The 26,916-nt window shown below is 35.3% G+C and overlaps 1 protein-coding gene across 2 annotated transcripts in view; it reads right to left on the reverse strand.

Moving 5' to 3' along the window:
- Positions 1-26,916, reverse strand: part of LOC138696895 (U2 snRNP-associated SURP motif-containing protein) — a 65,561-nt gene that overhangs the window by 8,383 nt on the left and 30,262 nt on the right. For both annotated transcript variants that reach the window (XM_069822365.1, XM_069822366.1), the window contains exons 11-18: positions 14,766-14,870; positions 14,544-14,659; positions 13,886-13,994; positions 12,480-12,642; positions 10,962-11,041; positions 6,615-6,804; positions 5,677-5,884; positions 3,249-3,534 (exon numbers count right to left, since the gene is read on the reverse strand). In XM_069822365.1, coding sequence (XP_069678466.1) covers positions 3,249-3,534; positions 5,677-5,884; positions 6,615-6,804; positions 10,962-11,041; positions 12,480-12,642; positions 13,886-13,994; positions 14,544-14,659; positions 14,766-14,870 — 1,257 coding nt within the window. The remainder of the gene's footprint in view (positions 1-3,248; positions 3,535-5,676; positions 5,885-6,614; positions 6,805-10,961; positions 11,042-12,479; positions 12,643-13,885; positions 13,995-14,543; positions 14,660-14,765; positions 14,871-26,916) is intronic.

The raw sequence follows: 26,916 nt of genomic DNA on the forward strand, positions 1-26,916 counted from the left end.
ATGTAATGTCTTGGTTGGAAAGTCAAAGTGAACCAAACAGTGTTCGTTTCCTCCATCTTGCTAATATAAAACAATACACGATGAAGAAATGCAGTGATTTAGTCCGCCAACAAAACTTACGGATTTTTTTAAGTCGGTGTAAAATCAGGATAGTTTATAAACAGTGAAGTGATCTACTGCTAAAAACAATACAATAAGAAGTTTTATGGAATAAACTGCATGACTGGTGAGTGTTTAATTTATATTACAGTAGGTATTACATTATTTAAGTTCATATCTATACCTTGACCAAAACTACTTCCGACTTGACAGTTTACAGAGAAGGGGGAGCAGTGTTGTCATGTTGTCCATCTTTCGTGTAAGCGAGCGCGCTGCCGATAGAGTGCAGTAATGAACGGCTGACATGAACACACATATTTCTAACCAATTTGTTGAACACTAGGCATTAAAATTTGTGTATGTTATTTTTATTAGTCTATTATCTATTATTATCTATTATTATTATTATTATTATTATTAGTAGTAGTAGTAGTAATATAAAGCGTCGAAAGAACTGTAAGCTGTAAAAACAGGTTTAAATTTAATATGAAGCCTCTACTTTTATGAGCGTCGCTATTCTTTTATGTAATATTGTTAGAAAGACGTTGAAAAAATTGTAAACTATAAATATATTGATGATTAAAAATCTGCACGGCCTTTTTCTTTTCCAATATCGATAACAGTGCTCTTATTAATTTTAACACAAGCACCAGTTCTCATTACGACTTGCGCCAAAGGTAAAAGAGGCCTGCTATTTTCTTTTTCCCTCTCAAAATACTCTCTTACACAATGCACCATCTCTCACGCTTGACTCTTTTTAACGGGACACCTTGTACAATATTCTTTGTTCTCCACCTGTCTTTCCTTCCTTCCGACATTGCACAAGTCACCTGTTTCCAAATTCTTGCAGAACTAGAAAACACACACTAACCACACACTCCACCAATGACAACGAAGATAATACGTGTAATAAAATTCAGACACAATAATTATCGATACACTAAAACAATAATACAACTAATTAATATTTTTAATTCACACAAAGCACGCGCTAACCAGCCAACTCAAAGTCATTCCGGGCTGTGGTATTCACGTGCAACTTGTCAACATAGACACGGCAACACCGTCCTGTTACCATGGTTACGCGTCTCTCGTGATTGGTTGATTTGAATGGTTGCCATGGTAACATGCTAAAGGCGCCATATGTCAGGTCAGAAGTTGTTTTGGACAGATCATAGAGTTATAATGCATTTAATTACCGGCTTTACCCATCTCCATTTGACTTGTCATTTCCTTAACGCATGGACTATAATCACTTTCGATATATCACATTTCAGCTATAACATGGGAGTTAAGTATGTCCTCCAACAAATACACTATATCACAGTTTAGTATATACGGCTGCGAAGCTCAATACTTACTAAATATGCAAACATAGACAGTTGAAATATGCATCCATTGATAGTTGCTAGCCACCAGGATCGCTACTATCGCCTCATCACAGACTCTTTCCCTAGCAGACGATAAAATGTATTGCACTTTTGATATCGTGTTCTTTTGAAAAATTAACACCTTCCTTCCACTACTGAAATACGAAATACATAAGGTTTATATATTATTTTCATAAAGTATATATTATATTTTATAAACTCACCTTCCTGGATCTTTCGGAAGAAGGATAACTCTGACCTCTTTTTCTTAGAATTTATAGTGCAACAAAAACGTCTCCTTGTCCCATATTATTACTCAAATTATTGTATTTTAGCCATTTATACAGTTATTACAACTGATAACGAACATTTCACAGTTTACACAACTTTTCACAACAATGCAAAATACGGCACAGTCAATGCCTTTTCGATCTAGACTAGGCCATAATATATGTTCGGGTTTTCTATTTCAGTATATGGAGCTCAGTGAATTATTATATTATAACTTTATTGCGTATCATAGCTAAGTTTTATTTAGTTTAATGGGTCCATAAGTTCCCTTTACCTCTGGTTGCATAATATGTTGCAGAAATAATTACAAAATTGTGTTATTTTAATGTGAAGAGAATTTTACATGTTAACATAATTTTTTCGCATCAACATTTTAAGTTTAGGATGGAAGCTATTTTGAGGTTTAATAAAAAAGAATTTATATTGTGATTTTAATATAGCACATCTACCTTCCTTGATAAAGACAGAAAATTTATCATACCACTCTTATGAAATTAGTGTACATACGATTGTTACTTTGTCTCTTAGGTAGAAGATAAATACAATTTTTCAATACTCAATTGTAGTATTAAAATACAGACAAATTGAATGTGTGCAGTATCATACATGATATTATGCTTAATTATAATGTATAATTGCGAATTTAGGAATATAAGATATAGTAAACATAACCTATAATATTTCCATATGAATGGCAGGGCACTGGAGACTACTAAAATTAGACAGAAAGGGGCAACTGGGACAGTAAACATAACCTATAATTTCAACATATCTAAATATTCGTGCGGTCAACTGAAAATTATTGAATCGTGCATAAATGAATGTACAATAATTTCACAATATTTAATCGAAATAAAGGCAGGTAGGTCTATTACACATACGAACAACGTAATTTTCACACCAAAAATAATATTACACCTTAACTCGCAAGGAATTATGTCTGAAGTGTCTCCTAATCATTGTTTTAAATTTTATTAATGCAATTACACTACATTTTAGAGAAATATATGTTACTCTTTATGCATTCCAATTAATTTATATGGTTGAAACGCCGCCCTTCGTGATCGGGTTAAGCGAGTCACATGGTCTGCCTTACAGCCTGTATTAGATCACGATGACAGTGACACAGTCTATTGTTCCTAATACACACAGAGCCCCAAGCGGCTAGCCACTATCGCGAGAAATGCAAAAAATCACGCCAAGCTTCGCGACTGTACATACTAGACTGTGACTATATCAGCTTTTACTGTATTTTATTTAGTAGTATATTAAATATAGACAAAACTATTAATCTATAAAGGCTTACTTTGTAAATAATTATGTAAACCTGCTCCAAATGGTTTAGGAATGAAGATATTTAGCATTCAAATATTAATTTCATATTATGGAAAAATTTTCTTCATATTGTGCTCATTTCTACTTTTGTGTTATGGCCTTTTTTCAACTCAAATCCAATAACTCAGAAAACCAACTGTCTACAAGACTCACCTGGCATCGTAACTCTGGTAGTCTCCTTCTTGTGAATCCTCTCCACCTGCACTATCTGGCTCCTCTCCTCTATCTATCTGGTCATGCTGATCTGTCTGTTCCAAGAGGTCCCACTTGCTGGTTGTCATTGCCTGGGCTTCTACCTGTTCTGGGTCCACAGTTTCCCACCGAGATGGAACAAAACCAGCAGGCATACTCCCGGCTTTACCCTTGCTACTACCAGCATTAGCACTTGCATCAGCCAATAAATCCTCCGACATAGGTTCACCATCAAGATCATCTTCCACTGTAACAATAAATTAGAGTGAAAATTCATTTTACATTAAATTATCACTAATTTTAAATGTACAATCTGTAAAATTTTAACATGTGTAAAAATAATGTAACTTTTGTATCACTCCTGACACAAGTTTTATAGCAATTTTATTTTTGTCTTCCCAAACAAATCAGACGGTATTATCAGATAAATGTTGCAAGTCTTTAAGAAGTTCTACACACTGACACAATTCAATGTAAAATTAACAATCAATAATTGAGCAATTCCTTGGAATAACAACTTAATGTACATTATGTTGTTTTTCTGTTGCCAGCATATACACATTTCCCACTTGACAAAATATTATTTCCCTCCAACAAACATAGTGCATTCTATAAACATGTTTAATGTCGTTCTGCATATTGTTGTTATACCAGATCTAAAATGTTTGATGCACTGTATCTAAAATTCAAGATTATGCAATTAAGTTTTTGTTCTAAAGAAAGTCTCAATTACTGTTTAAAATACATGAATACATGTAATTTGAATTCCATTGTTTATTATTGGTGTTGTGAAAGCATTCAATATTCTTTCTATTGAAGAATTATTTTAAATTCTTTATATACTAGAAATAAGTAAAAGTGTTTTGCTAGCAATTCTGTAGTTGTGATGAGAATGAAGTACTCTACAAACTTAATTTTTGCACAACTCTGCCCAAGAGTAAATTATTGAAACAATTTCAATTTGGCTCATATGCTGAGGTGCAGGATTGAATGGCTTTGCACCAATGTCATTTGATGATGCAACAAACATGTGAGACAAATTTCTATGAAATACATTCTTCATTCTTTTAATCTGATTTGGCATTTTCAACATTTTCGGCTGCTTTCTCCTAATCAGTCACATGATGACTTATGCTTATAAATCACTGTGCACAATGGCGTAGTGATTAACCCTCTGGGGGTTCAGGGTTTGCTCCCAAAGGCTGGCTATCCTGACTTAAATTTTTAGTGGTTTTTCTAAATTTCTCTTGGTGAATGCTGGGATAGTACTAATTAAAAAGGGGTAAGACCAACTTCATTCCCAATCCTACAACCTTTCATTCTCATATAATTCCATATGTCATCCCCCATAATCTGCTATAAACCAGCCATATGTCTGAGAAGTACGCCTATTGCAATTGGCTAAGTGTTGTTGTTGTTTTATAATGCCAGGCGTTTGACAATAAAGTCATTTGACCTCTTGCACTCCAATATTTTTCAAAAATATTATCATGGCCAGCCACTGAAGCACAGATTTTGAGGTGTTCCGAATCCATTTCTTGGTTTGAGTTGCACAATGGGCAGTTAGGGGACTGATATATTCCAATTCTATGCAATTCTTGGCCAAACAATCATGGCCTGTTGCCAATCTAAATGCAGCTACAGACGATTTTCGTGGTAAATCGGGAATTAACTGTGGATTATGATGCAGAGAGTTCCATTTTTTCCCTTGAGATTGTGTTATCAAATTTTGTTTGTTGAAGTCTAAGTATGTAGATTTAATAAATCTTTTCACAGAGTAATACATAGATTTAGTAACAGGTCTGTAAGTAGCAGTGCTGCCCTTCTTTGCTAAAGCATCCGCATTCTCGTTTCCCAGAATTCCACAATGGGATGGTATCCATTGGAATACAATTCTTTTATTGAGTGATTATTAATTGAGAGAGCATTTTAGTTATTTCTGCTGTTTGAGATGAAGGTGTGTGTTTAGAGACTATTGATAGAATAGCTGCTTTGGAGTCTTACAATATAACTGCATTCTTAAATTTATTGATGTGAAATAGAAGATTCCTGAGACTTTCACTTATTGCAACGATTTCGCCATCAAAACTTGTTGTTCCATATCCAAGAGATCTATAAAGTGAGAAGAGACAGCACGTAACACCTGCACCAGCACCTTGTTGTCTGGAGATCAAGGATCCGTCGGTGTATAAATGAAACCAGTTTTGAGGAGGGTACCTAATATTAATTGTCTCTAAAGACAATTGTTTCATTATTTCAGTGCTTACTTCTGATTTCAGTATTTCTTCTGGCTAAGTGTACTCCCCTCTGTCAAGAAGCAAAAGTGGAGCCGTGCAGAGATAAGTAGAAATTACTTATGAAAAAGTACCTTAAGATCTTCACTACTTACTTGGAACACCATCAAGATCATCATCAGGCGGTGGCAAAGGTCTACTGTGTTTCATAGCTCCTTTCAGTAATGCTGCCCCATCCAATGGCACTCCGTCTAGATCTTCCCCCTCTCCCTCTCCTCCTGACATTGGCATACCATCCAGCTCAGACTCTAGACGTACTTCAGTCTCTTCTTCTCCCTCACTTTCTGGATTCTTGGTATCAGACTGAAACAACAAGAATTAAATTCATTAACGGGCCTTAAAACATCATGCATAATTATTTTCTATTATAACATTTAATGCATCATCAAATTAGTCCATGATTTATATAGTTTCTGATTCAACAGTGACAGTAAATTTCCCCCAACAGCTTCTACAAAATATACAATTAATTAATGGCCCAACACACAAAGTTATATTTCTGCTTCACCTTTTTGTAACAGTGTGCGAAATGTGATAGACAAACGAAACTTGCGCTGAAATCTCATGGAAAAACTGGGAATGTTGATTAGGCCAATTTACTCTTTGAAGAGAACAATATGAGGAGCTCTTTAAAGCAATAAACTCAATATGCAAATTTTGTGCGTTGAGCCATTTGTGCGCTGAATGCCTTATAAATAGCTCTGCAGTATATTGGTTTGTATTATGTCAGGTTTTTATTATATGTTGACCTGAGGGACAGCATAAAATAGGTAAACACATTAAATAAACAGAAATAAAAGTTCAGAAAATTTATTAAAAAATTTGTTTCCTAAAGGATTAATTGACATGAGAGGAACAAATAATTTAATTTAATTTACTACTCTAAATATGAGGCTAGCGAATACAGTTTTAACTCTAAACATTCAAAGCACACATACATCTATACTGATTACTATAAGTAATTTCAACAACATAATAATTACAATGGTTCACAAACTGCCTGTTCATTGAATGGAAATTTTATCAAACTTACCGAACATGTCAAACCCAGGAAAGTATTTTGTAACTTAATAAGGAAGTCCTTTGGATAAACAGCCCACTCTTCCCAAGCGCGAAACATCTGCATTACTCGTAACTTGAAACCTTCAGCTTTAAGACGACTTTCCAGACTCATGTAAGCAGCATGAACATCTTGGAAGATCTGAAGCAATCTTGCCTCCAGCCTGGGGAAGAGAAATTAATACACAGTTTCATAATAGGGATTCCGTAATAAAAATATGTTCCTGAGCCTTGTGCTAGAAGAAACTAAAAAAGGAAACTTCTAACCAAAGCCAGTTTTTATGTCGGTTGTATCAGACTGAGGCACTCAAATGTTAGTGACATATGCCACATACATACGAGGCACATCCAGAAAGTAAGTTTCCCTATTAAAAAAAAAAGAACACACACTTTCAGGAAAACATTTATTGGCAACAGGTACACCAATGTTTCAGCTATTTTTTAACATAGCCACCATCAGAATTGAGACACTTTTCGTATCGTGGGATCAACTTTTGTATCCCTCTGTCGTAGAACTCTGCCGCCTGTGAATGGAACCACCGTGTGACAGATGTCTTCAGCTCTTCGTCGGAGGACAGGAATTTCTTGAGGTGCAAGAAAACGTGAAAATCGCTGGGAGCAAGATCAGGACTGTAGGGTGGATGGTCAAACAACTCCCAGCAAAATTCCGTCCAAACAGCTGCTGTGCGCCGAGCCGTATGTGGACGACCATTGTCATGGAGGAGCACAACACCTGCAGTAAGCATTCCACACCTCTTGTTTTGAGTGGCACGTCGCAATTTTCGCAGTGTTTCACAGTAACGGTCAGAGTTCACTGTTTCACCTCTTGGAAGGAAGTCAATGAGCAGAATACCCTTCCTGTCCCAGAACACCGTGCACATCACTTTCCGTACCGACAGCGTGTTTGAATTTCGTCCTGACCGGAGATCCACTATGCCGCCAATGCATTAACTGCTGCTTGGTTTCCGGGGTGAAGTACGAAATCCAAGTCTTATCGCCTGTGACGATCCTGTCGAGGAACTCGTCGCCATCATCGTGATACCGTTGCAGAAATGTCAGTGCTGCTCCTAAATGTTGCATTTTGTGTTCGGGTGTCAGGTTTTTCGGCACTCACCTGGCACACACTTTTTTGAACAGCAGGTGCTTAGTGACAATCTCATGCAACAAGGATCGCGATATCTGCGGAAAATGGCTGCTCAACTTCGTAATCGTGAAGCGACGGTTCCCCATGATGCACTGCCGCACCAGCTCAACACGATCATCATTGATGAGGGACGGTTGCCCACTGCGCTCTTCATCATGGACACTTTGACGACCTTCGGAAAACTGCCTACACCAGCGACGCACCATCTGCTTACTCATGATGTTCGGCCCACAGACCTGACAGAGCTGCCAATGAATTTCAATTGGCGCAATGCGGCAGCGGGAGAAGGAATAAGAGCTTCCATTTCGGACCACTGCTGCCATGCTACTGGCACCAGGCGGGACCTGTCCGGCTGGCATATGATTGATACGTCATAGATGTTACACATGTGCAATTGACACGGCTAATTACGTTTACTTTCAAGGGGAAAAAATCAGGAAACTTACTTTCTGGATGCGCCTAGTATTATGGTAATGGTTTACGAAATTCTCGCATAGGAGGGTGAAAATACTTGCCAATCACTAATTCCAGGTACAGCCATTTATATTGTATTTTAGTTCATGAAAAATTCTCGCCTTTTACGAAAATACGAAGATCATTTCATAAGTCATGGCAACTATGTTAGACTTTCCAAATAACCGAAAATGTGGTTAGTTCAGTATATACGTTTGAAAACCTGTTGTACACTGTACGGGATGCCACCACCAGATTGTGTATTGGTGGCTAGTTGACAGAACACACGAAAGTTAGTATTCTAGAGGCTGTGCTCCAAGATGGATGTAAGTAAAGTTGAACAGCGGTCATATGTGAAAATTGCAGTTCTTCATGGCAGAAATGCTCTTCACTATCATTCTAAACTACGAGAAGCATTGGGTGATAGTGCGTTGGAACATCCTCCCTACTCGCCTGATCTCAGTCCACACAAATTTGATTTCATTCCACAATTGAAGAAGACGCTGCATGGGAAGCGGTTTACAAATAGGGAGGCCTAGGGGTTCATTTCCCTTTCCTTCCTCCTCTTTCTACTTTTCTGTTCCTAGTGCTGACCTGCTATGGCACTAAAATCGTCCTCCAGTGGCTTAAGGAGGGAAAGCTGGTGATCAACAAGATCTCCCAGCTAGGTCCAATGGACTCGTCGACCAACAGCAGGTGTGGTCCTCCAGACATTCTGGGGGTTGTGTGTGAATGAAGTAGCCACCAAAACGTTAAAATATGGTGTTCACTTAAATCGGCTACAACTTGCCATTTAAATCGTCTGTAGCTGCATTTAGATTGGCAACAGGCCATGATTGTTTGGCTAAACACCTGCATAGAATTGGAATATATCAGTCCCCTAACTGCCCATTGTGCAACTCAAACCAAGAAATGGATTCGGAACATCTCAAAATCTGTGCTTCATTGGCTGGTCATGATAATATCTTTGAAAAATATTGGAGTGCAAGAGGTCAAATGACTTTATTGTCAAATGTCTGGCATTAGAAAACTACAACAACAAACAGGGAGGACATCTTAACAGTTTTCGACGAGAGGTGGTACACATAGATGAATAACACACAGTCCACACAGTCTATGGTATTCAACACCTGCATCATCATTGGCAAAGATGTGTGGAAGCCTTGGGGGATTATTTTGAAGGGTGTTAACTGTGAGTAATGTACTTTGTTCTCTTTTGTGTATAATAAAACAATGATTTCTATTGATACATCTTTCAATTTCCCCTTTACCCATTGCCTCCTGTACCCAGACTCAATTTGGTACTAGCATTATGAAGCACATTCCAGTGGCCTTCAATTGCATATAGTGAATTTCTATTCCTGCAGCTTTATTGGCTGATATAATATAGCTGCCATGACTTATGAAATGATCCTCGTATTTGTCTTTTTCTAGACGAGTATTTCCAATACACCAAAAAATCAATAATTCAGACTCAAGACAGAGCATGGCTGCCTAGCATTTCATTTAAGAAGAACTGGAATATACCAATCAAATCAATACACTATATGTAAAATGCCAAACTTAATCATGTAACAAAGAACATCTACTCCACTGTCCTAATCTTGATAGCAATCAACAAGAGTTCAAAAACACCCTTAAACCTTTCTTGGATATCAGAGCTATGTCGAGATGTCTCAACCATCTCTCACAGAAACAGCCAATCTGGTACTTTTACTAGACGTCCTACTCACTTTAGCCTTTTTGCTTTGATTTTTAACTATGTTGGGTTCCCTGCAAAGACTGTTAACTTCTTCGGTTAATCTTTTCCATGCTAAATGGCTACATCATAATACAGAACCATATATTTTCCTCAAAATTTTACGTTCAAAGATTTCCAGTTTCTGTTCATCTTCTTTCGTAATTGTTCAAGTCTCAGAAGTATAAGTCAGTATAGAAAGAATCAGTGATTTGTATGTATGCAATTTTCCCTGTCTTGGAATTTAATTTACTTTTCAAAAAGTTTAATGAAGTAAAACATCGATTTGCATTCTGAATTCTAATTCCAATTTCTTCTTTTACATTGCTAATCGAATTTATCTATACCCCTAGTATTTAAAATCACCAATTCTTTCAATCTTATCTGCGTGAATCTGGATTTTGAATAACTACTAGATATTTTACATTGTCAGTATTAATTTGTATTTTCCTCTTATTGTCAGCGTATTTTGAACTGGCAGATCAAGGTCAAGCTATGGACTGCATTTGCCATGTTTGCTTACTCCATTTCTGGACCTTCTCCTCAACCAAAGTCACCTGGGACAGCCAGGATTACCAGTGCTTCAGTTCACAGTTTTCAGCTCAGTGACTTGTGCATGGTTTGTACGTGATCTTCATCCATCAGTTCGAAATGTGCTGAGTATAGATATGTGCAAAGTATAAATTTAAAGAATGTATGTGGATCGTAACAAAAGCTTTTTGCACATATTTACAGTTTAATTCTCCTCACAATTACTGGATGGGCTACAGCCTTGCAGCCTTGATCGATGAACTGTTATTGTAGGTATACATTAAGTTTTTGTTTTACTCATGTAAATGAACAAATTTCATGTGTGAAGTTATTACCACTGCAATCAAATTTAAAGTGAGAGAATGATTTAGGAATATGTCTGGTATGATTTATATAATTTATTTCAAGACAAAATTTAAAAGGTTTGTAACTAATTTCCCATGCTAATAACTTACCCTTTTCTATAGAAGGAAGCATTTGTAATCTTCACACCACAATTGTGTAAGATATCAGAAATGAGGTAGAGACGAGCAATCTTAAACAGAAAAGAGTGAAAATGTCAATCCATGTATAAGGAAGATCATTTCAAACAAAGCACATTCAATTACAAACACACAAATTTTAGAACAAGAGGTTAGTTTATACAGAGATTTTTCAATAACATTACGGCCCGGTTTTTTCAACCTTTGTTAAAATGCACCTAACATAGCGTTAATTAATTGTAAGTTAAAAGTATGAATTGCTGTTAAAAATATTGCGTTTCTTCAACTTTACATTTCGCATTTTAACATTGTTTGTTTACTCTCTGTTAGGACCAGAGATTCTAGAGTTTAACCATAACCTATAACCAAGTATAGGCTCACTTCTATTTTCTGAACTCTGACAATTGAAGGGTACACGGGAAAAACGATCAAGGTCCATTAAAAATCGAAATTGAGTTAATAATGCTATCTTATAGTGGAAAGGAAGTACTATCATGTGGTCTAGGTAGTAATAAGAAATCATCGTTCTTAACATTCCACTACGTCAATTTCTATTAAATACACACATAACAATTTTATTTATTTTTTTTATTTTATTGGGTTATTTTACGACGCTGTATCAACATCTAGGTTATTTAGCGTCTGAATGAAATGAAGGTGATAATGCCGGTGAAATGAGTCCGGGGTCCAGCACCGAAAGTTACCCAGCATTTGCTCGTATTGGGTTGAGGGAAAACCCCGGAAAAAACCTCAACCAGGTAACTTGCCCCGACCGGGATTCGAACCCGGGCTACCTGGTTTCGCGGCCAGACGCGATGACCGTTACTCCACAGGTGTGGACCACACATAACAAAGTATTAAGTGCTGAAACTTTAAAATTCGTAATTCTCTAAACTTTCTAAAATGGACCTTGATTGTTATTCCCGTGTATCCTTCAATTGCGATTCTCGCTTGTTTCCGTTGTTTGATTCAGAGAGGATAGAAGTCTTCGTTCGAAAGAAACCTTCTGCTGGAAATTATTTCGCAGTATAAACCACTTAATGAGAATAAACAAACAAATGGATCTAAGTTGAAAGCGAAAAGTGAGGCTTGGCAGAAAATAGCCTATACCTTTGTATGAACTTCTGATCTGTCAAATCACAGAAATCAACCCCTCTGTTTATGTATTCATAGATATGATTTTCTAAATAATCCAGATATATAAGTTCAGCATCTAACACACCAGCCATATTGGATACTTCTATGCTAACAGACAGTTAAATGATTTAACTGCATGAAATTGGGCAGTTAAATTAACATAGGTTTTAACAGCCTGTTAGTATTAACAGTAGTTGAAGAAATGCTTCAACTGTTAAGTTTATAGTTAAAATGGAATAACACACTGTTATAATTTAACAAAGGTTGAAGAAACCGGACCTAAATAAATTTAGTTGTTCTACAACTATGTATGCCTATCAATCAGTTTTGTTGAATGAATGACTGTACAATTACCTTCTTGGGAATGGGTGTTTGGAGAATGGACAAGGACTCAGCAATACAATCACATATTTCTTCCGCAGCTTCACTGTGCTCTATGCAGAATACCATGGCCTCAGCCACCTTCAGGCGCTCAGGTGTCATATTTCGCAGCAAATCTTCCAGTCTATCCCTCTGTCTGTAGTTAAACACAAGACAACTATATTATGTGTCTACAACTACAGTATAACTCTAATATTAAGGTCAAAATTCAATAGAACAGACTAAATAAAGTTAAAACTGAGAGAGGAGTTTTGAAATATATTTACTCGTGTGTAAGTCCCACATTTTTTAAAATCAAATTTTGCCTTAAAATAGTGGTGGGGCCTATACATGAGATACTGTAAGAAGAAGGAACTGGAGATGTGGTACACTGCTTTGCTGAGGAAGCCAAAGAGATCGGGCCATTACAATAATATACAAGTCAAGATGGCAGCTATTTCTTTTGCTTAATGTATATTCCGTCTCCACTTCTACATTACTGGTATATTGTGCCATGAAACTCGAGAAATTAAGACTGGTATATCCTGTAATTTATTTTATGCTCGACCATGCTGAAATGTAGTAATTATACACCTGGTAGTAGCCCTTTAATGCACCTCATTAAAGTACACCTATTCATTATAATTCAGTTGTTCAGCCAATGAGAAATCATCATTGTACCATTATGAAACCGCAAGTATCGATTATTCTCGGATATGCAATCGAAAGACAATTAGCGGAAAGTCACAGAGGCTGGAAATCCAATACTGTCGCAGAAGGTTATGTTCTGTTACTATAATAATTAGCGTTAATTGTAAATAATATTCAAATAAATTCAATTTGTCATCTCGTTTTTCAATTCTAAATCAATTTCCAGGTTATATCAAGCCTAATGTTCATGTTATTCTCTAGATTATATCAAGGTCAATGACATTCGTGCCTCGGAAAAAATCAATACTCTCGCGTCTGCGCACATCTCACAATTCAGGTCAGTTCTGCTCCTCACTTACATAACCATAACATGAATACTTATGAATAATTTCAAGTTAGAAATATGGTCGAGCATAAAAAGTCCGTATGAAACTTGCCTATAATGGTAATCAAGATGCTTGTATGAAAATTATGACACTCACTTGCGCTTGTTTCATAAACAAACATACTCGCGTCTTAATTACTACCATTATAGGCTCGTTGCATAATGTACTATATTGTACTATCACACATGTATATCATGCAACTATAAACCTTGCATTTAGTTCTCTTTATGACTATACATGCTACACTTCTTATTGGAAAGAATGGAATACATGTATTTTTTTCCTCGTAGGACATCATAAAAGAAAACTTTACAGTATTCACAGCTATGACCTCTAACACCCCAAACTTTCAGCGCAACTTACGTGTTTGACAAGCTTCCTTTCCGAGGCTCCTTTTCTTCTCCCTCAACCAGTTCATCTGGCATTCCTTGTGTATAAGGATTCATAGGTGGAGGCTTCCATATTGAGCCACCTACAAGGTGAGAAAGTAGCCTACGTTGTCACTCAGGACTAATTTAAATTATTCTTAAAGCACCACACACATTGCATACAACATGACTCGGAAAATAAACTTACATTAAAATGTGAAAGGGGTGTGATGGAAAGTTTCCCTTGTAAGAAAAAGAATTTATCTTTTAAATTATCAACTTGCTTATTTGTGTCTTATATTGCCGAGAAAATTTAATGTAATTTATATTTTAAATTATCTTCAACTTGCTTATTTGTGTCTTATGTTGCTGAGAAAATTTAATTTAATTTATTTTCAACTCTTTAATTTATGTTGCCACAATCTTTCCGTGGGGTGACTGAAATGAATGTGAATGATGCACCTTCCAGATCCCGGTAACCGCGATATCAGTGATATGCTAAAATTCAGTAAAGTCTTGTTTGGTTCTCTTTGTATATACAGTATTTACTACTTTTCTGGAAAACAAATGTTGTGTTACTTTAGGTCTTCAGTAATTTCTACATTTAATTTCTCCAACACTTGCTAAATGACATTACTTTATAATACTCTGACCTTTGAACATTCGGAACTCTTGAGTCCGCCAACGTAACTGGAGATCCCCTTGTAATAGTGAGTACAATTTCCAGCGATAATAAACATGTGCTGGACTTTGGTTCTCAAAGAGAAACCTGTAAATGTCAAGATTACATTTCATATTACATGAAATAGAACAAAATACCGTCAAAATATGTATTCAATTCACGTAAACCTGAAAGAAGTAAGAACATGGCTTACCGAAACATAGGATTGTTGATCTCTCTATTCATTATCATTGCCTCAAACATAGGCCCTTCTCGGATCACAAATTCAATCATCCGATGTATCAGCATTAGCAGGTTTCTGTAATCCAAGCAGAAACAACACACATATTGCCTCGTCCCCCCTCCAAGAGGGGCAGGCAGGCTAATAGTCATCACTGTCCCTCACAACAAAAATAAATATAAAAAAAATAATATACCTTCATGCCAAGTTCTCCAATACATGTCCACTCTACACCAAATGTAAGTTGTTACAGTAGTCAGAATAGCTCTTGACGTTTTAGGCATGGCCAAACATGCCAAATTGTAATCAATACTGCCAACAGTAGTATATAATACATTGCACATTTTTTATTTCATCCACAATATGAACTACAAGATGGCAGCACTACAAAAATGTGTAGTTTGTTTAATAAAACCAAACGTCAAGAGCCATACACAATGGTTTACCAGTAGTTACCAGTGTACACTCAGAGTTTTTTTTTTCGTAATTTCAGTCTATGTATTTATTAATTAATAAAATAAAATTAGGGACCAAATAACGGCAGTAAAATACGTGGGAAGATCCACAAACACAAACATGATGCAAACTTCATTTTTCAACAATTTACAAAATGATACTTTATAAAGTTACAACTTAAACTGAATCGAAGTTCCTTTCATCATATCAGTATTTGTAAGATCTTATCCTTTAAAGTGCCACATTCTTTCTTACTCAATGTTTACAAGTGAACTAAGCAGTTGATAGACAGTGCTAATGAAATTGGTAAGTGTAAATAGCATGACAGAAGAAAATCAATTGCTGTTAATGATCATAATTCAGCAAAGTACATGCACTAACAATATTCTTAATGAAGTAAATAAGCAAAATGATAAGAGCTGATGTAGATCAATGTTTGTAATGTTTTTAGTTTACAATTTCAAATTTAGTTTTGTTAGATTTGTCTCATACCCTTTATTTCTACAAAATTTTCTTGGCAGATTATTCTTCATACTTAGCCTATTATTCAGACAATATGTTGAGATTAATCTCTGTACTTTTGATCACAAGATATAGATGAAAATGCCGCTAAAAACCATAACATGCTCGACTGTAATTAGGTTTCCTGTAACTATGAAACGTGCTTGTGTTCAAAATTAAAGGAATATTTCATCTAACAAATCTTTAATGTCTAAGACACACAGAGATTAATAACTAGTTCAGACTTCAGAAAAGTCAATTAACGCAGTACTATAAGAACACAAGCTCAAAAATGCACTATGAAAATCACTAACATTTTCAAAAATCAGTCTCAACTATGAAATGAATTTTTAAAAATTCTACATTACAGAATCAATTTTCAAATGCAACCAACTTCAACTACATCATTCCATCATAGATGTCTAAAATAAAATAAACATTCTGTAATACTTCAACGAATGTCTCAGCTTGATGAATGATGACAAAAATATGAATTTGTTTCACATTCAAGCAAATTTTAAACAGGAACAATTTAAATTTGAAAGTATACCTAATGCAAAACAGCATCACAAAATGCAATAAGTTGATAGGTCTACATTTACTTATATTACAAAACACTTATTAATAAAATTTCAATTCCTTTACTTAAAATGGAGATCTTGGCTCAAATTATAAAATGTATTCATTTCTGCTGAACCAAACTATATAACATAAACCCTCTTTCCAATATAATTATATAAACAGTATTTCTCTATACGCACAACTGGTTCTCCTTATGTTTTCCTAACAATTAATTTTGGTCTTTCAACGTAGGATTCCTAGACAGCTGATAATTACAATTTACTGATTTCTTCTGCATTATGGGTAACAATATATTTTGAATGAGGAAAATGTTTAATTATAAATATTTTCTGAATGAATAACGAAGTACACAAGAATAATGTATATGGCAAAAAAAAAACACCTATAGCTATTTCCTATGCATAGTTACAAATTGCTTTTTTTGTCAACATGAACTATGTATAATCAATCTCATGTTTTACTTTTAATATTACAAGAAACAGATAAAGAGAAAATGACAAAAAGAGAGAAAAAGAGAAATAAGTAATAACAGAAATTCAATATTTAAGAAAATTCTGAACTTAAAGGGGTCAAGTTCAAAATTGATTCTCTCTAAAAATATAAATTCCGAATTACACAGATAAAAGAAACAGAAAGAGAGCATGGTGTGCCTAATTTTTACAGGAAAATAATGAATTCATACCTGAATTACACACACTAAATAAAAACAAATTAAAATATATATATATATATATATATATATATATATATATAATATGATTTACGAAGAAAGGTCGTAACTTTAGAACAAGGTTCTTGAAACCGTTTTGAGTAAAAATAGTTTGTATGATCATGGGTCCAATTTCTAATGGTTAAGGAGCTATGGCCGGTCATTTGGTAAAAACGAAAGCATCACTATGATTTCCTGTAACATGAACTGGTTAAAACAAATAAGTCAGAACTGTATGAGAGATTCATCATTGCGGAGCAATGGTTAGCATGTCCAACAATGAAATGAGTGGGCCCGGTTTCAAATCCTGATAGGGACAAGTTACTTAGCTGTGGCTTTTCCAGAGGCTTTCCTCCTCAACCACTTGAAGCAGAACTGCTGGGTAACTTTCGGCATTGGACCTCCAACTCATTCCACCTTCATTAATTTCAACTTCATCTATCATCCTCAATAGTTTTATGTCAACCAGGAGACGCAGCAGACGTAACATCATGATTAGCCTACAGATGTCATGTGTCTGGGGGAGCTGCATAGATCCAGGAAGGCGGAGGGGCTTTTACAATGGACTACAGCAGACCAGGAAGCTACCAGAGATGTGTAGCTCCCTCGCACAGGTGATACCATGCTGAATCACAATATCAATGGTGCTCCAATCTTCAGGTCAATATAAGAACCAGCAGTACACAGTACGTGATTTGTGAACGATGTCATCGATCTGAGAAGGTTGTGGAATAACAGAGAGACTCTGTCAGGCCTGAATGTCGTAGCTGAATTGATAAGATGGCACCAAGCAGTGAATCATGTACTCACATAAATGTCCTAAGGACTTCAACAATCATCTCATAATGAGATCGACACAATAAGCATGAGGCTGCAGTGCAAGCCTTCGGACCCTCCTCAGAAAATAAAAAATCTTTAAATTAAGATAAGAGCTATGCTCGCATACTGCATACCAAGGTATAGGACAAACTAATGTTAATACTGGTGACACTACGAATACATGATACACATGCGAGTATAGAAGTGTATTGATGCAGAGGGTGGTACATTTGAAAATATACAGAGTGGGTCAAAAGTCGCTTTCCCCAATATTCATTCTTAGGTTTCATACTTTTACACATATACAGACGTCACAACTTGAATAAAAGAATAGCAGGTGTAATAAGTGGTGGGTTGACAACCAGGTTTGTGCGTCAACTGTTTTCTCATTGTCATGTCTTGAAAATAGCCCTCGTTTTGCCGAAATGCAGTTAATATGGCAACAGAATGGAGCACCCCTCATTTTGGTGAAGGAGTAAGTGACTTCTTGAACCAGTAATTCCATGAATGGAATGGCCACTCAGATCATGCGACCTGATGCCATGTGATTTTTTGCTATGGAGTATCATGAAAAATTACGTTTTTGCTCAGAAACCGCAGGATCTCCATCAGTTGCGACTGATGATTGAACAGTCATTCGTGAAAATCATGAGTTATGTTCTGCCATCTGTAAATCAGTGTCTAAACCTTATGAATTGTGTATCGAGAAACAGAGCCTCCATTTTGAGTAAAGCTGTAAAGGAATTTGAAGTCAATTGTAAGAAAGTGTTTGGGGAAAACGACTTTTACCCAGCTTGTATTGTAAACATTGGATTTAATACAATAGCAATATGTACATTTTTTGACTATCAGCATCTCTGATCGTGGTTTAGAGCTGTGAAAGTGTAGCGGTTTTTGTAACCACTCAAAATCAAGTCAATACTCATATGAACTTTTTTTACTTTCAAAAGTTATATCCTAAAGTTATGACCTTTCTTTGTGGATCACCTTATATAATAATGATAATGATAATTTTCCAAATTGTCTTTGTTGAAAGAATAAATTAAAATGACTCTTTTACATTGCAATAAATAATAACTTGTTATAAACACGCGTTTCAAGGCAAAGTTCAACACACCATGAAAGTTCTGTAATGCTAAAAATAGAGCAGAAAAAAAAAAAAAAGAAACAAATTACAACGTGCAAGTGGCTCCCTTTGAAAAAATGATACGATAAATGTCGTAATATTTTCATTTTCCAATTGTGCTATTTGCATAAATAGATGAACAGGGAACATTGAACTGTTCTCAACTTAACATTATACAACGTAGTTTTCAGACTGGAGATATGCCATTTCAATTACACAAACGACAATTTATTTATGAAATGAAGACTCGAAATTTGGAATCTCCAAAATTAAACTAAGTTGTATGTTCAAACCAAACTTTGTGTCACTAAAGTTACATGAACAACAATCAATTAACAAAATCACACAATGTATAATACTTGCCAATCTAATATATAAACTGTTGTGTTATTGTACACATATAATCTTTTCCATTAAATTTCTCTTTGTGTTTCGTTTTGTATCAACATCCCAATTCCATACAGCAACTGCCAATATGCTGTGATGACATCGTCCTTCTCTTCATCCATCTTCTAATAGTCACTGGAGTTGCCACTCATTGGCAACTCTTTATTACTAACCTTGCTCAGGATAGACTTTTGCAATTAATGAAAACTTTTGGAGAACCTTAAATATTTGACACAGCTTTGATGTTTCCATAAAAAAAAAAGCTTGCACTGAAAAAACTTCTAATGAAGTTGCTAGGAATATAACATTATGTGAATATATAAGACTGCTAATGTGTTCAATTAATATTTTCTAATTTCTATTAATGTACAGCTTTTACTCTGCAATTTCACAGAGGTACAGTACTTATAAAATGATCGAGAGCATTCTTGATAGTTGGTAGTACATATTTTTGAAGTCCTATTGAGAAATGAGGACAATATTTCTCAATTCACACCATAGTTTATGATACTTTAAATTTTTCTAATGTTAAGATAGAAAACTTTTTAGAACTTAAATGCTAAATAAATGAGCTACTAAGTACTTCTGAGGTCTAAAGATCACAGTAATACTGGCAGCATATTGCAATGGATACTTAATATTGGATGAGGCAGTTTTGTTTCATATAGTCCAATGTGATGACATTTAAACTCACTGTTATGAGGCTGCAGCTTACTGCATCAGACATTTGTTCCGGCCAACCACGGACCGTTTCAAATGGTCTCGAACAAAACAGCAATGTTACCTCAAGTTTCATTTGCTAGTGGACACAATCGGACACTTTATTCTGCACATGCGTGAAGTCTGCTCGCTCAACTTGATCTACTATATGTCCGTTGTGGGTTAAATTCAGCAGTATAATTCTTACATTGTAGTCCACTGAGTTAGCTCTGTAGCAGTGCATCTATCTTCAGACTACCCAGTCCGGGTTCGATTCCCGGCAGGGTCAGAAATTATCATGTAAAATTTCTACATCGGAACTAGGAGAGATGGCAGTGCACAACTTTTAATCACTAAATTGTGCACCAATATGCCTGGGTTTAACCCCAAATTTCTTCGCAGTGCAGGTGTCACTGTTGATAGTGATTAGTCCCTCGAATGGGGATGTTAAACCAGGCAGCCCCCTTGGTGCTATTTGACAGGAGTAGGCTACGTGCTGGCACCGGGTCTCACCTTCTCCCTTCCTCACCATCATCATTCTCACATATACCCTACACTTACACACATACTCACCTTAGTACATGACATAACTATTCACAGATACACATCCTACATAACGTGGTTCACCGAAGTGGTGTACAACTTGAAAATGGGGGTCACAGTCTTGCCATATATCAGCAATATGTGGAGGAAAAAAAAAACACACACGCACGCACGCACACACACACACACACTCTCTCTCTCCCCCCTCCACGTGCCTTCCCCAAGGGCTGTATTTAGGAGCATTTAACCCAACCCATTACTCTTCTCTCTTCTTGCCTCCCAGTAGAGACCACTTAGGTTGATTCTTGAAACTCGTTTAATTTGGGATCCTCTTATAGGTGTTTATAGTCCATTTTGATCCTTGTTTACAGAGGGTACACTCATCTGTTTCATACACTCCAATTTTCTGGACATGGGCAATGACAGTTGTTCCACGTCTTTCCTTGTGCTTGTTGACTACTTCAATATTTTTATTTTGCTTCCACTTTAGCTTTTATTGTGTGAGAGAGGAGAGGATATTTTTTTATTGGGTTATTTTACGACGCTGTATCAACATCTAGGTTATTTAGCAGGAGAGGATATGGCGACTTACTTGTATTTACGAGTATTTTCTAAGAGAATTTAAAATTGATGTACTGCAGAAATAGTTGTCTACGTGCATGTAAGGTCACTACTTTTTTTATTATACTTTGTAAAAAAAAAACATCATAGAAAGAACCTAGTAGATAAACTGTGGGAAGAACTTGCAAAAGAAATTAATGAATTTATAAATCCAAGCATATTTCTTTTTTCGTTCAGAGGATGAACTGAACAACTTCTATTTACATAATTTTTTCTTCTAAGCACATAAAATAATGGATAACTGAAATGATTTCATCATCAGTTGCCAACACGTAACAATTAAGAGTAGCAGTACAGGGGAAAACCAAATACATACTGTATGTCGTAGTGAAATTCTGTTCAAGACCATATGAGACAGCCCTAGGCAGACCACGACAGTCTTGTCTGGTGCATGGCATGCTGCCAACCTCAGAGCACAGAAACCAAAACTGTTCGGAAATCTGTTTCCAATGAAGTTGACAAACAGATCTAGTTGCTTAGGACAGTGTGAACATAGTTGGCGATGGTGTAGGGGTTCAAATATTATCATTATATCTTCAACATCTAACTCAAGTGTATATTATTTTAGTTTCGTATCTCGAAACTCCAAATTGTAAGGTTGAAGAAGAGAAGAAGCAAGCAACATAACCTCCAATGAGATACCATCTTAAATTTTAAAGACTGAAAACTGGATGGTGGCTATGATATATGAGGAAAATAGTGAAATATTGAAGTCTGAACAATATGTTCAGTGACGAAAATTTCACCACATATTTCGTATGTAGTAATTATCTCCTTATTTATGCATATTCCTTTTCAATATTCCCATCAAAGTATTTATTAAGGTTCTCCAAGTGGTAACAGAATTGTCTCAATAACACGTTTCTTTATGTAACAACTAAAATGTAAGTCAACAGAAATGTGTCTTTCAAGGATATCACATGGTTTTAAGAGTTTGTCATATTTACTAAATGGCTGCACTACAAAGTGAAGCGAAATGTAAAGCCATTCCCGATGTTCCTACATCTAATCTTTGAAATATATACGAGACATAGAGGTAAAAAAAGTTCTAAACTGTGACATGAAATATAGGAAATACATTACAATCACAGCTAACAACTTCAAAAATATGAAATGCTATTCATATCAATACATATTCCTTGGCAAAAATTTTCGTTTTTGTAATGTAAGATGTGTTAAAGCATTACAAATGTACTTCTTCAATTCTTTAATATTTAAACTCAATAATAATTGTAACTGCAAAGAAAACAAGTGTCACGAAATTAACAAAATTTCTCATTACAGTTTATGAGTTTTGGAACAGTTCAATCCTGTATTGTATTACTAACATTCCTGTCTGAAGCTTATTTACATGAACTACTATTCATAATGCATACTGAAATGACATATACTGTGCGTAAAAAAAAAAAAATCAACTTTCATTTTCTGCACTGCACAGAAAAAAACATTTGTTATTATTACAAAATACAAGATATCTGACTTCAGTAGTAATACTGTTTAAATACATGTTATTTATTTTGCACAAAATGCCATGATACAATTCTTTGTATGTTATTCATCAAATACTTCGCTATTTACAAAAACCAGTATTTAAAATCAATGAAACTGAAAAGGCATTAGTCATTTACAATAATATTCCAGCTTTGTTACTTGCAGACAGCAGATTTTTACCAAAAGCTTATACTTTTCCACTGCACATACATGCATTATTACATTTTTGTATTACGTTTTCCACTGACACTTAGATCAAAATAAATATGTTTTATATTGCATAAAATTGGGTATTTTGAAACTATTTCCTTTACTATTCTTCTTGTGCCATCTCTTAACATAGGTTAACAATCAATATTAGTATCAATTCTAACGTTATTGACTACCACACAGAAAAGTAACCTCGTAAACATCAATACTTTTTATTTATTTATTTTATTAGGTTATCTTACGACGCTTTATCAACAGCTTTGGTTTTTTTAGCGTCTGAATGAGATGAAGGTGATAATGCTGGTGAAATGAGTCCGGGGTCCAACACCGTAAGTTACCCAGCATTTGCTCGTATTGGGTTGAGGGAAAACCCCGGAAAAAACCTCAACCAGGTAACTTGCCCCGACCGGGAATCGAACCCGGGCCATAAACATCAATACAAGTCTCTAAAATTAAGGCAGGACATTCCCCTTATACAGGTCTTTGGTAACCTATTAAGTATTTGCCTTGCATCATGAGTTGTAAGATGTAAGATACAGTATTTCTTGCTGCACATATATTCTAGGTACCACAACTTCTGTCTCTTCATTGTCTCGTAACCTGAGTTGGTGTTCGTGTGTTACATAACTTCTACATTTTGTGACCCTATCAGTCCATGAGATTCACAGCTTGTCTGTAAGTCCACATCTCAAAGGCCTCTAGTCTCCTACATACTGACTGTTTAGTGTTCGAAGACTTAACACCACAGAATTCAGAGTAAGTTCCATGATCAGTTTTCTATAACATAGTAATTGCCTCATCTTAACAAAGATATTGCAAGTCTGTTCGATGAGAACATTATTCATTCAGCCAGCATCCTAGATATATGTATTTCTGCATGGGGTGTTCAATATTCTCGTTTTCAAGATTTTACTATTAGCACCCATTTTTCTGGTCTATTTTCAATCTTCTTTTACTATTTGTTTTATGTTTTTTTTCTTTTTGGAAGTGTTTCATACATTTCTTTACTCACTGTACTGCATACATTCTTCAAGACAGTTATCAACCCCTTCTTCTCTCCGACCTTCAGCTGTCAATCATTCTTTATTTAAAACTTTTAACTTTAACATGTGGTAAGGCTTCCATTATTACAGACGTGGACAAATTATTAACAAAATTGACGATTTTTATGATAATTCTGTTTACAAAATTTGACTTTTCAATTTAGATTGCAGTTGATTCTGCATATTTCCATCATTTCAGTAGACAGAAATATGCAAAAATGTCAACTGTAGTTTAAATTGAAGAGTCAAGATTTGTAAAAATATATAATAACATTCTTCAATTTTGCTAATAATTTGTAAATTAGCAAAAAATGTCAACTGCATTGAAGAGCCGAATTTTGTAAAAATATAAAATAAAAATCTTCAGTTTTGCTAATAATTTGGAAATATCCAAAATGTCAACTGTAGTCCAAATTGAAGAATCGAATTTTGTAAAAATATACAATAAAAACCTTCAGTTTTGCTAATAATTCGTAAATATGCAAAAATATCAAATGTAGTCCAAATTGAAGAGTTAAATTTTGAAAAATATACAATACAAATCTTCAATTTGGCTAATTATTTGGAAATACACAAAAAGGTCGACTGTAGTCTAAATTGAAGAATCATATTTTCTAAAAATATATAATAAAAATCTTCAATTTTGCTAATAATTTGTCCATGTCTGTATTGTCCAAAGAAAAGTGTGTTTATTGAAAGTCGAACAAACAGCCTTATGACAGTGGTGATTCTTTATGCAGCTGCACAAACGAACTTCTGGCTGTCAACAATTAGATTTCAAACACGAATCACAATAATCATCATAATTTTATCTGCCAACTTGGATAATACACATCAGATTGAAGTATTTGCTACTGGAAACAGTACTGTAATTCTGAAAATAATCACCTAAAGTCTCGTTAAGTCCTGAGTCATACCAGTGTGATCTAGTGTTCATGGAGGAAGAAATTTTCTCACGAACTTTCGGCCAGTGTATGGCACTGGTGCCCATCCAGCGTCGTGATGAATTTGGAATGCTACAATGAGTAGTGAAATCCAGCTTTGTAAGCTGGCTATAATAGGTAGGGGATAGTCGTGCTAATCCACCCATGACTTCAATTGGATAACCATTCACGTCTACTAAGGCATGTACACATGAGGCCAACAATTTCCTGATAGACTTTGGTCTTCCATGGGCTGTCACACATATTTACAATAAAGAGATGAGTACAATGTGTTTTTATTCCAATTTTTTAAATTTTTATACCAATCCTTTAAGATTATTACTGAAATGCTCATTAAAATAAGAGGAACTAACAATTATTAACAAAGAGTGAGATATTTCGTTGGTATTATTCCAAAACCTCGTAAATTCTATGATTGCTGAAACTGAAGTTTCAGGCTTAATGACTGCAAAATATCGATACTCAATGGTTTATGGACACTTTTATAAAAGAATGAATAATACATTTTCAGCAAATAACATGTACGCTGGAATGATAGCATAACTGGTTTTGTACAAAACTTCGTATAGTTAATGTTTGGATATGGGTTTTTGGTGCTTTATTCTGTTAACACAAAATCTGGTAAATGGTCAATGTGAGGTTTTGGTGAAAGCATTTGCTTATGCTCGATTAATATTTTTGTTCTTACTGAAAAATGTTTTATGGAGTTACGAGGTGTTTTGGAATAACAATTTAAAACATTTACTCTTTTCGGTTGTCCAGTGGAAAAAAAGGACCTTACATAATACTACCAAGTGTTCTGCTTAAAGCAAATGACTGAAAATCTAAAATTAAGTACCCATGATGCAAAGTTCCAAGACCTCATCCAAGAAATAAGGGTTTGGTGCTGATATGTCACGAATTTGTAGCAGCAAATATTCCACTGCAAACTATAGGAAACTCACATTTTAGAAATGTCTTGGAAAAGCACTGCCACCAATTACTCCCCAGAGTGGATGGTACAGAAAAACTATGTGTAAGCTGCATATGAAAAAGAGAGAATCTTGGAGATTCATACTTGTGATTTCTGCTGACAAAACAATGAAGATTCTTGGATAGTATCAAGTTACTTCTTGAGAAACTTAATCCGAATAAAACTCAATAGTTGACTAAAAATAATCAGAGACAGTGGCTCATTTTGTGAACACTACATTTCATCAATCCCAATGAAGACGAAGTTACAGTATCTGTAACAGACTCTGCCTCATACATTGCATCCTGCCACAAATGGGTAGTTAGGGGTGAAGAATTGTGCTACTGTCAAATTTTTCTGTGGATGTATCCATAAAAGCTCCATCAAGAGTGCGGGGTTTTTGGCAGAAAATTCCAGGTATTCCTGTCTCCCCAATCGCAGCATTTCTGAGTGTCAAAGCTGCATGCTTTAACCACTGTGACTGGTCACATCATCTCCCATTTCTTCAGTCAATGTGGAATGTCCTTTTCCTGCTTACAAACTAATTTTGAATGGCAAATGTCATAAACTCTCTATCGAAAATTTAGAAAACCTGTTTATTTATAGACAGATATGTCTATATTTTTTTGTACACATGTGTGTGCCCTTCTTATGTGAAATTTGTATTACACTTCCTTTCATAATAAAATATATAAATTCGCAGCACAGCAGACCATTAAGAGCCATGGGCCGACCAGCCAACTGCTGGCCTCACATCACAGGCTTTTGCAGAGGTGAACGATCATCCAACCAGAACAGAGGTGTGCCGTTTTAGTTTCGGCACTCTGTGTTTCTTTCTTTCTTTTCTTTTTCCTTCCTTATTTATGTCATTTTTCTTGTTGTTAGTTACCCTTACTTCTCATAGATGGCATTCTATTCTGCCATTTTAGGTCTCTTTCTTCCTTTTATAGATAGCTTGTTTTCTTTCCGCCATTCATGGTCTCTTACTTCTCACGTATAAGGAGTGAATTTTTGTTATCACATGACATGGGCTTTAGATTT

The sequence above is a fragment of the Periplaneta americana genome, chromosome 3 (assembly GCF_040183065.1).
Source record: "Periplaneta americana isolate PAMFEO1 chromosome 3, P.americana_PAMFEO1_priV1, whole genome shotgun sequence".
In the NCBI taxonomy this organism is placed as follows: Eukaryota; Metazoa; Arthropoda; class Insecta; order Blattodea; family Blattidae; genus Periplaneta; species Periplaneta americana.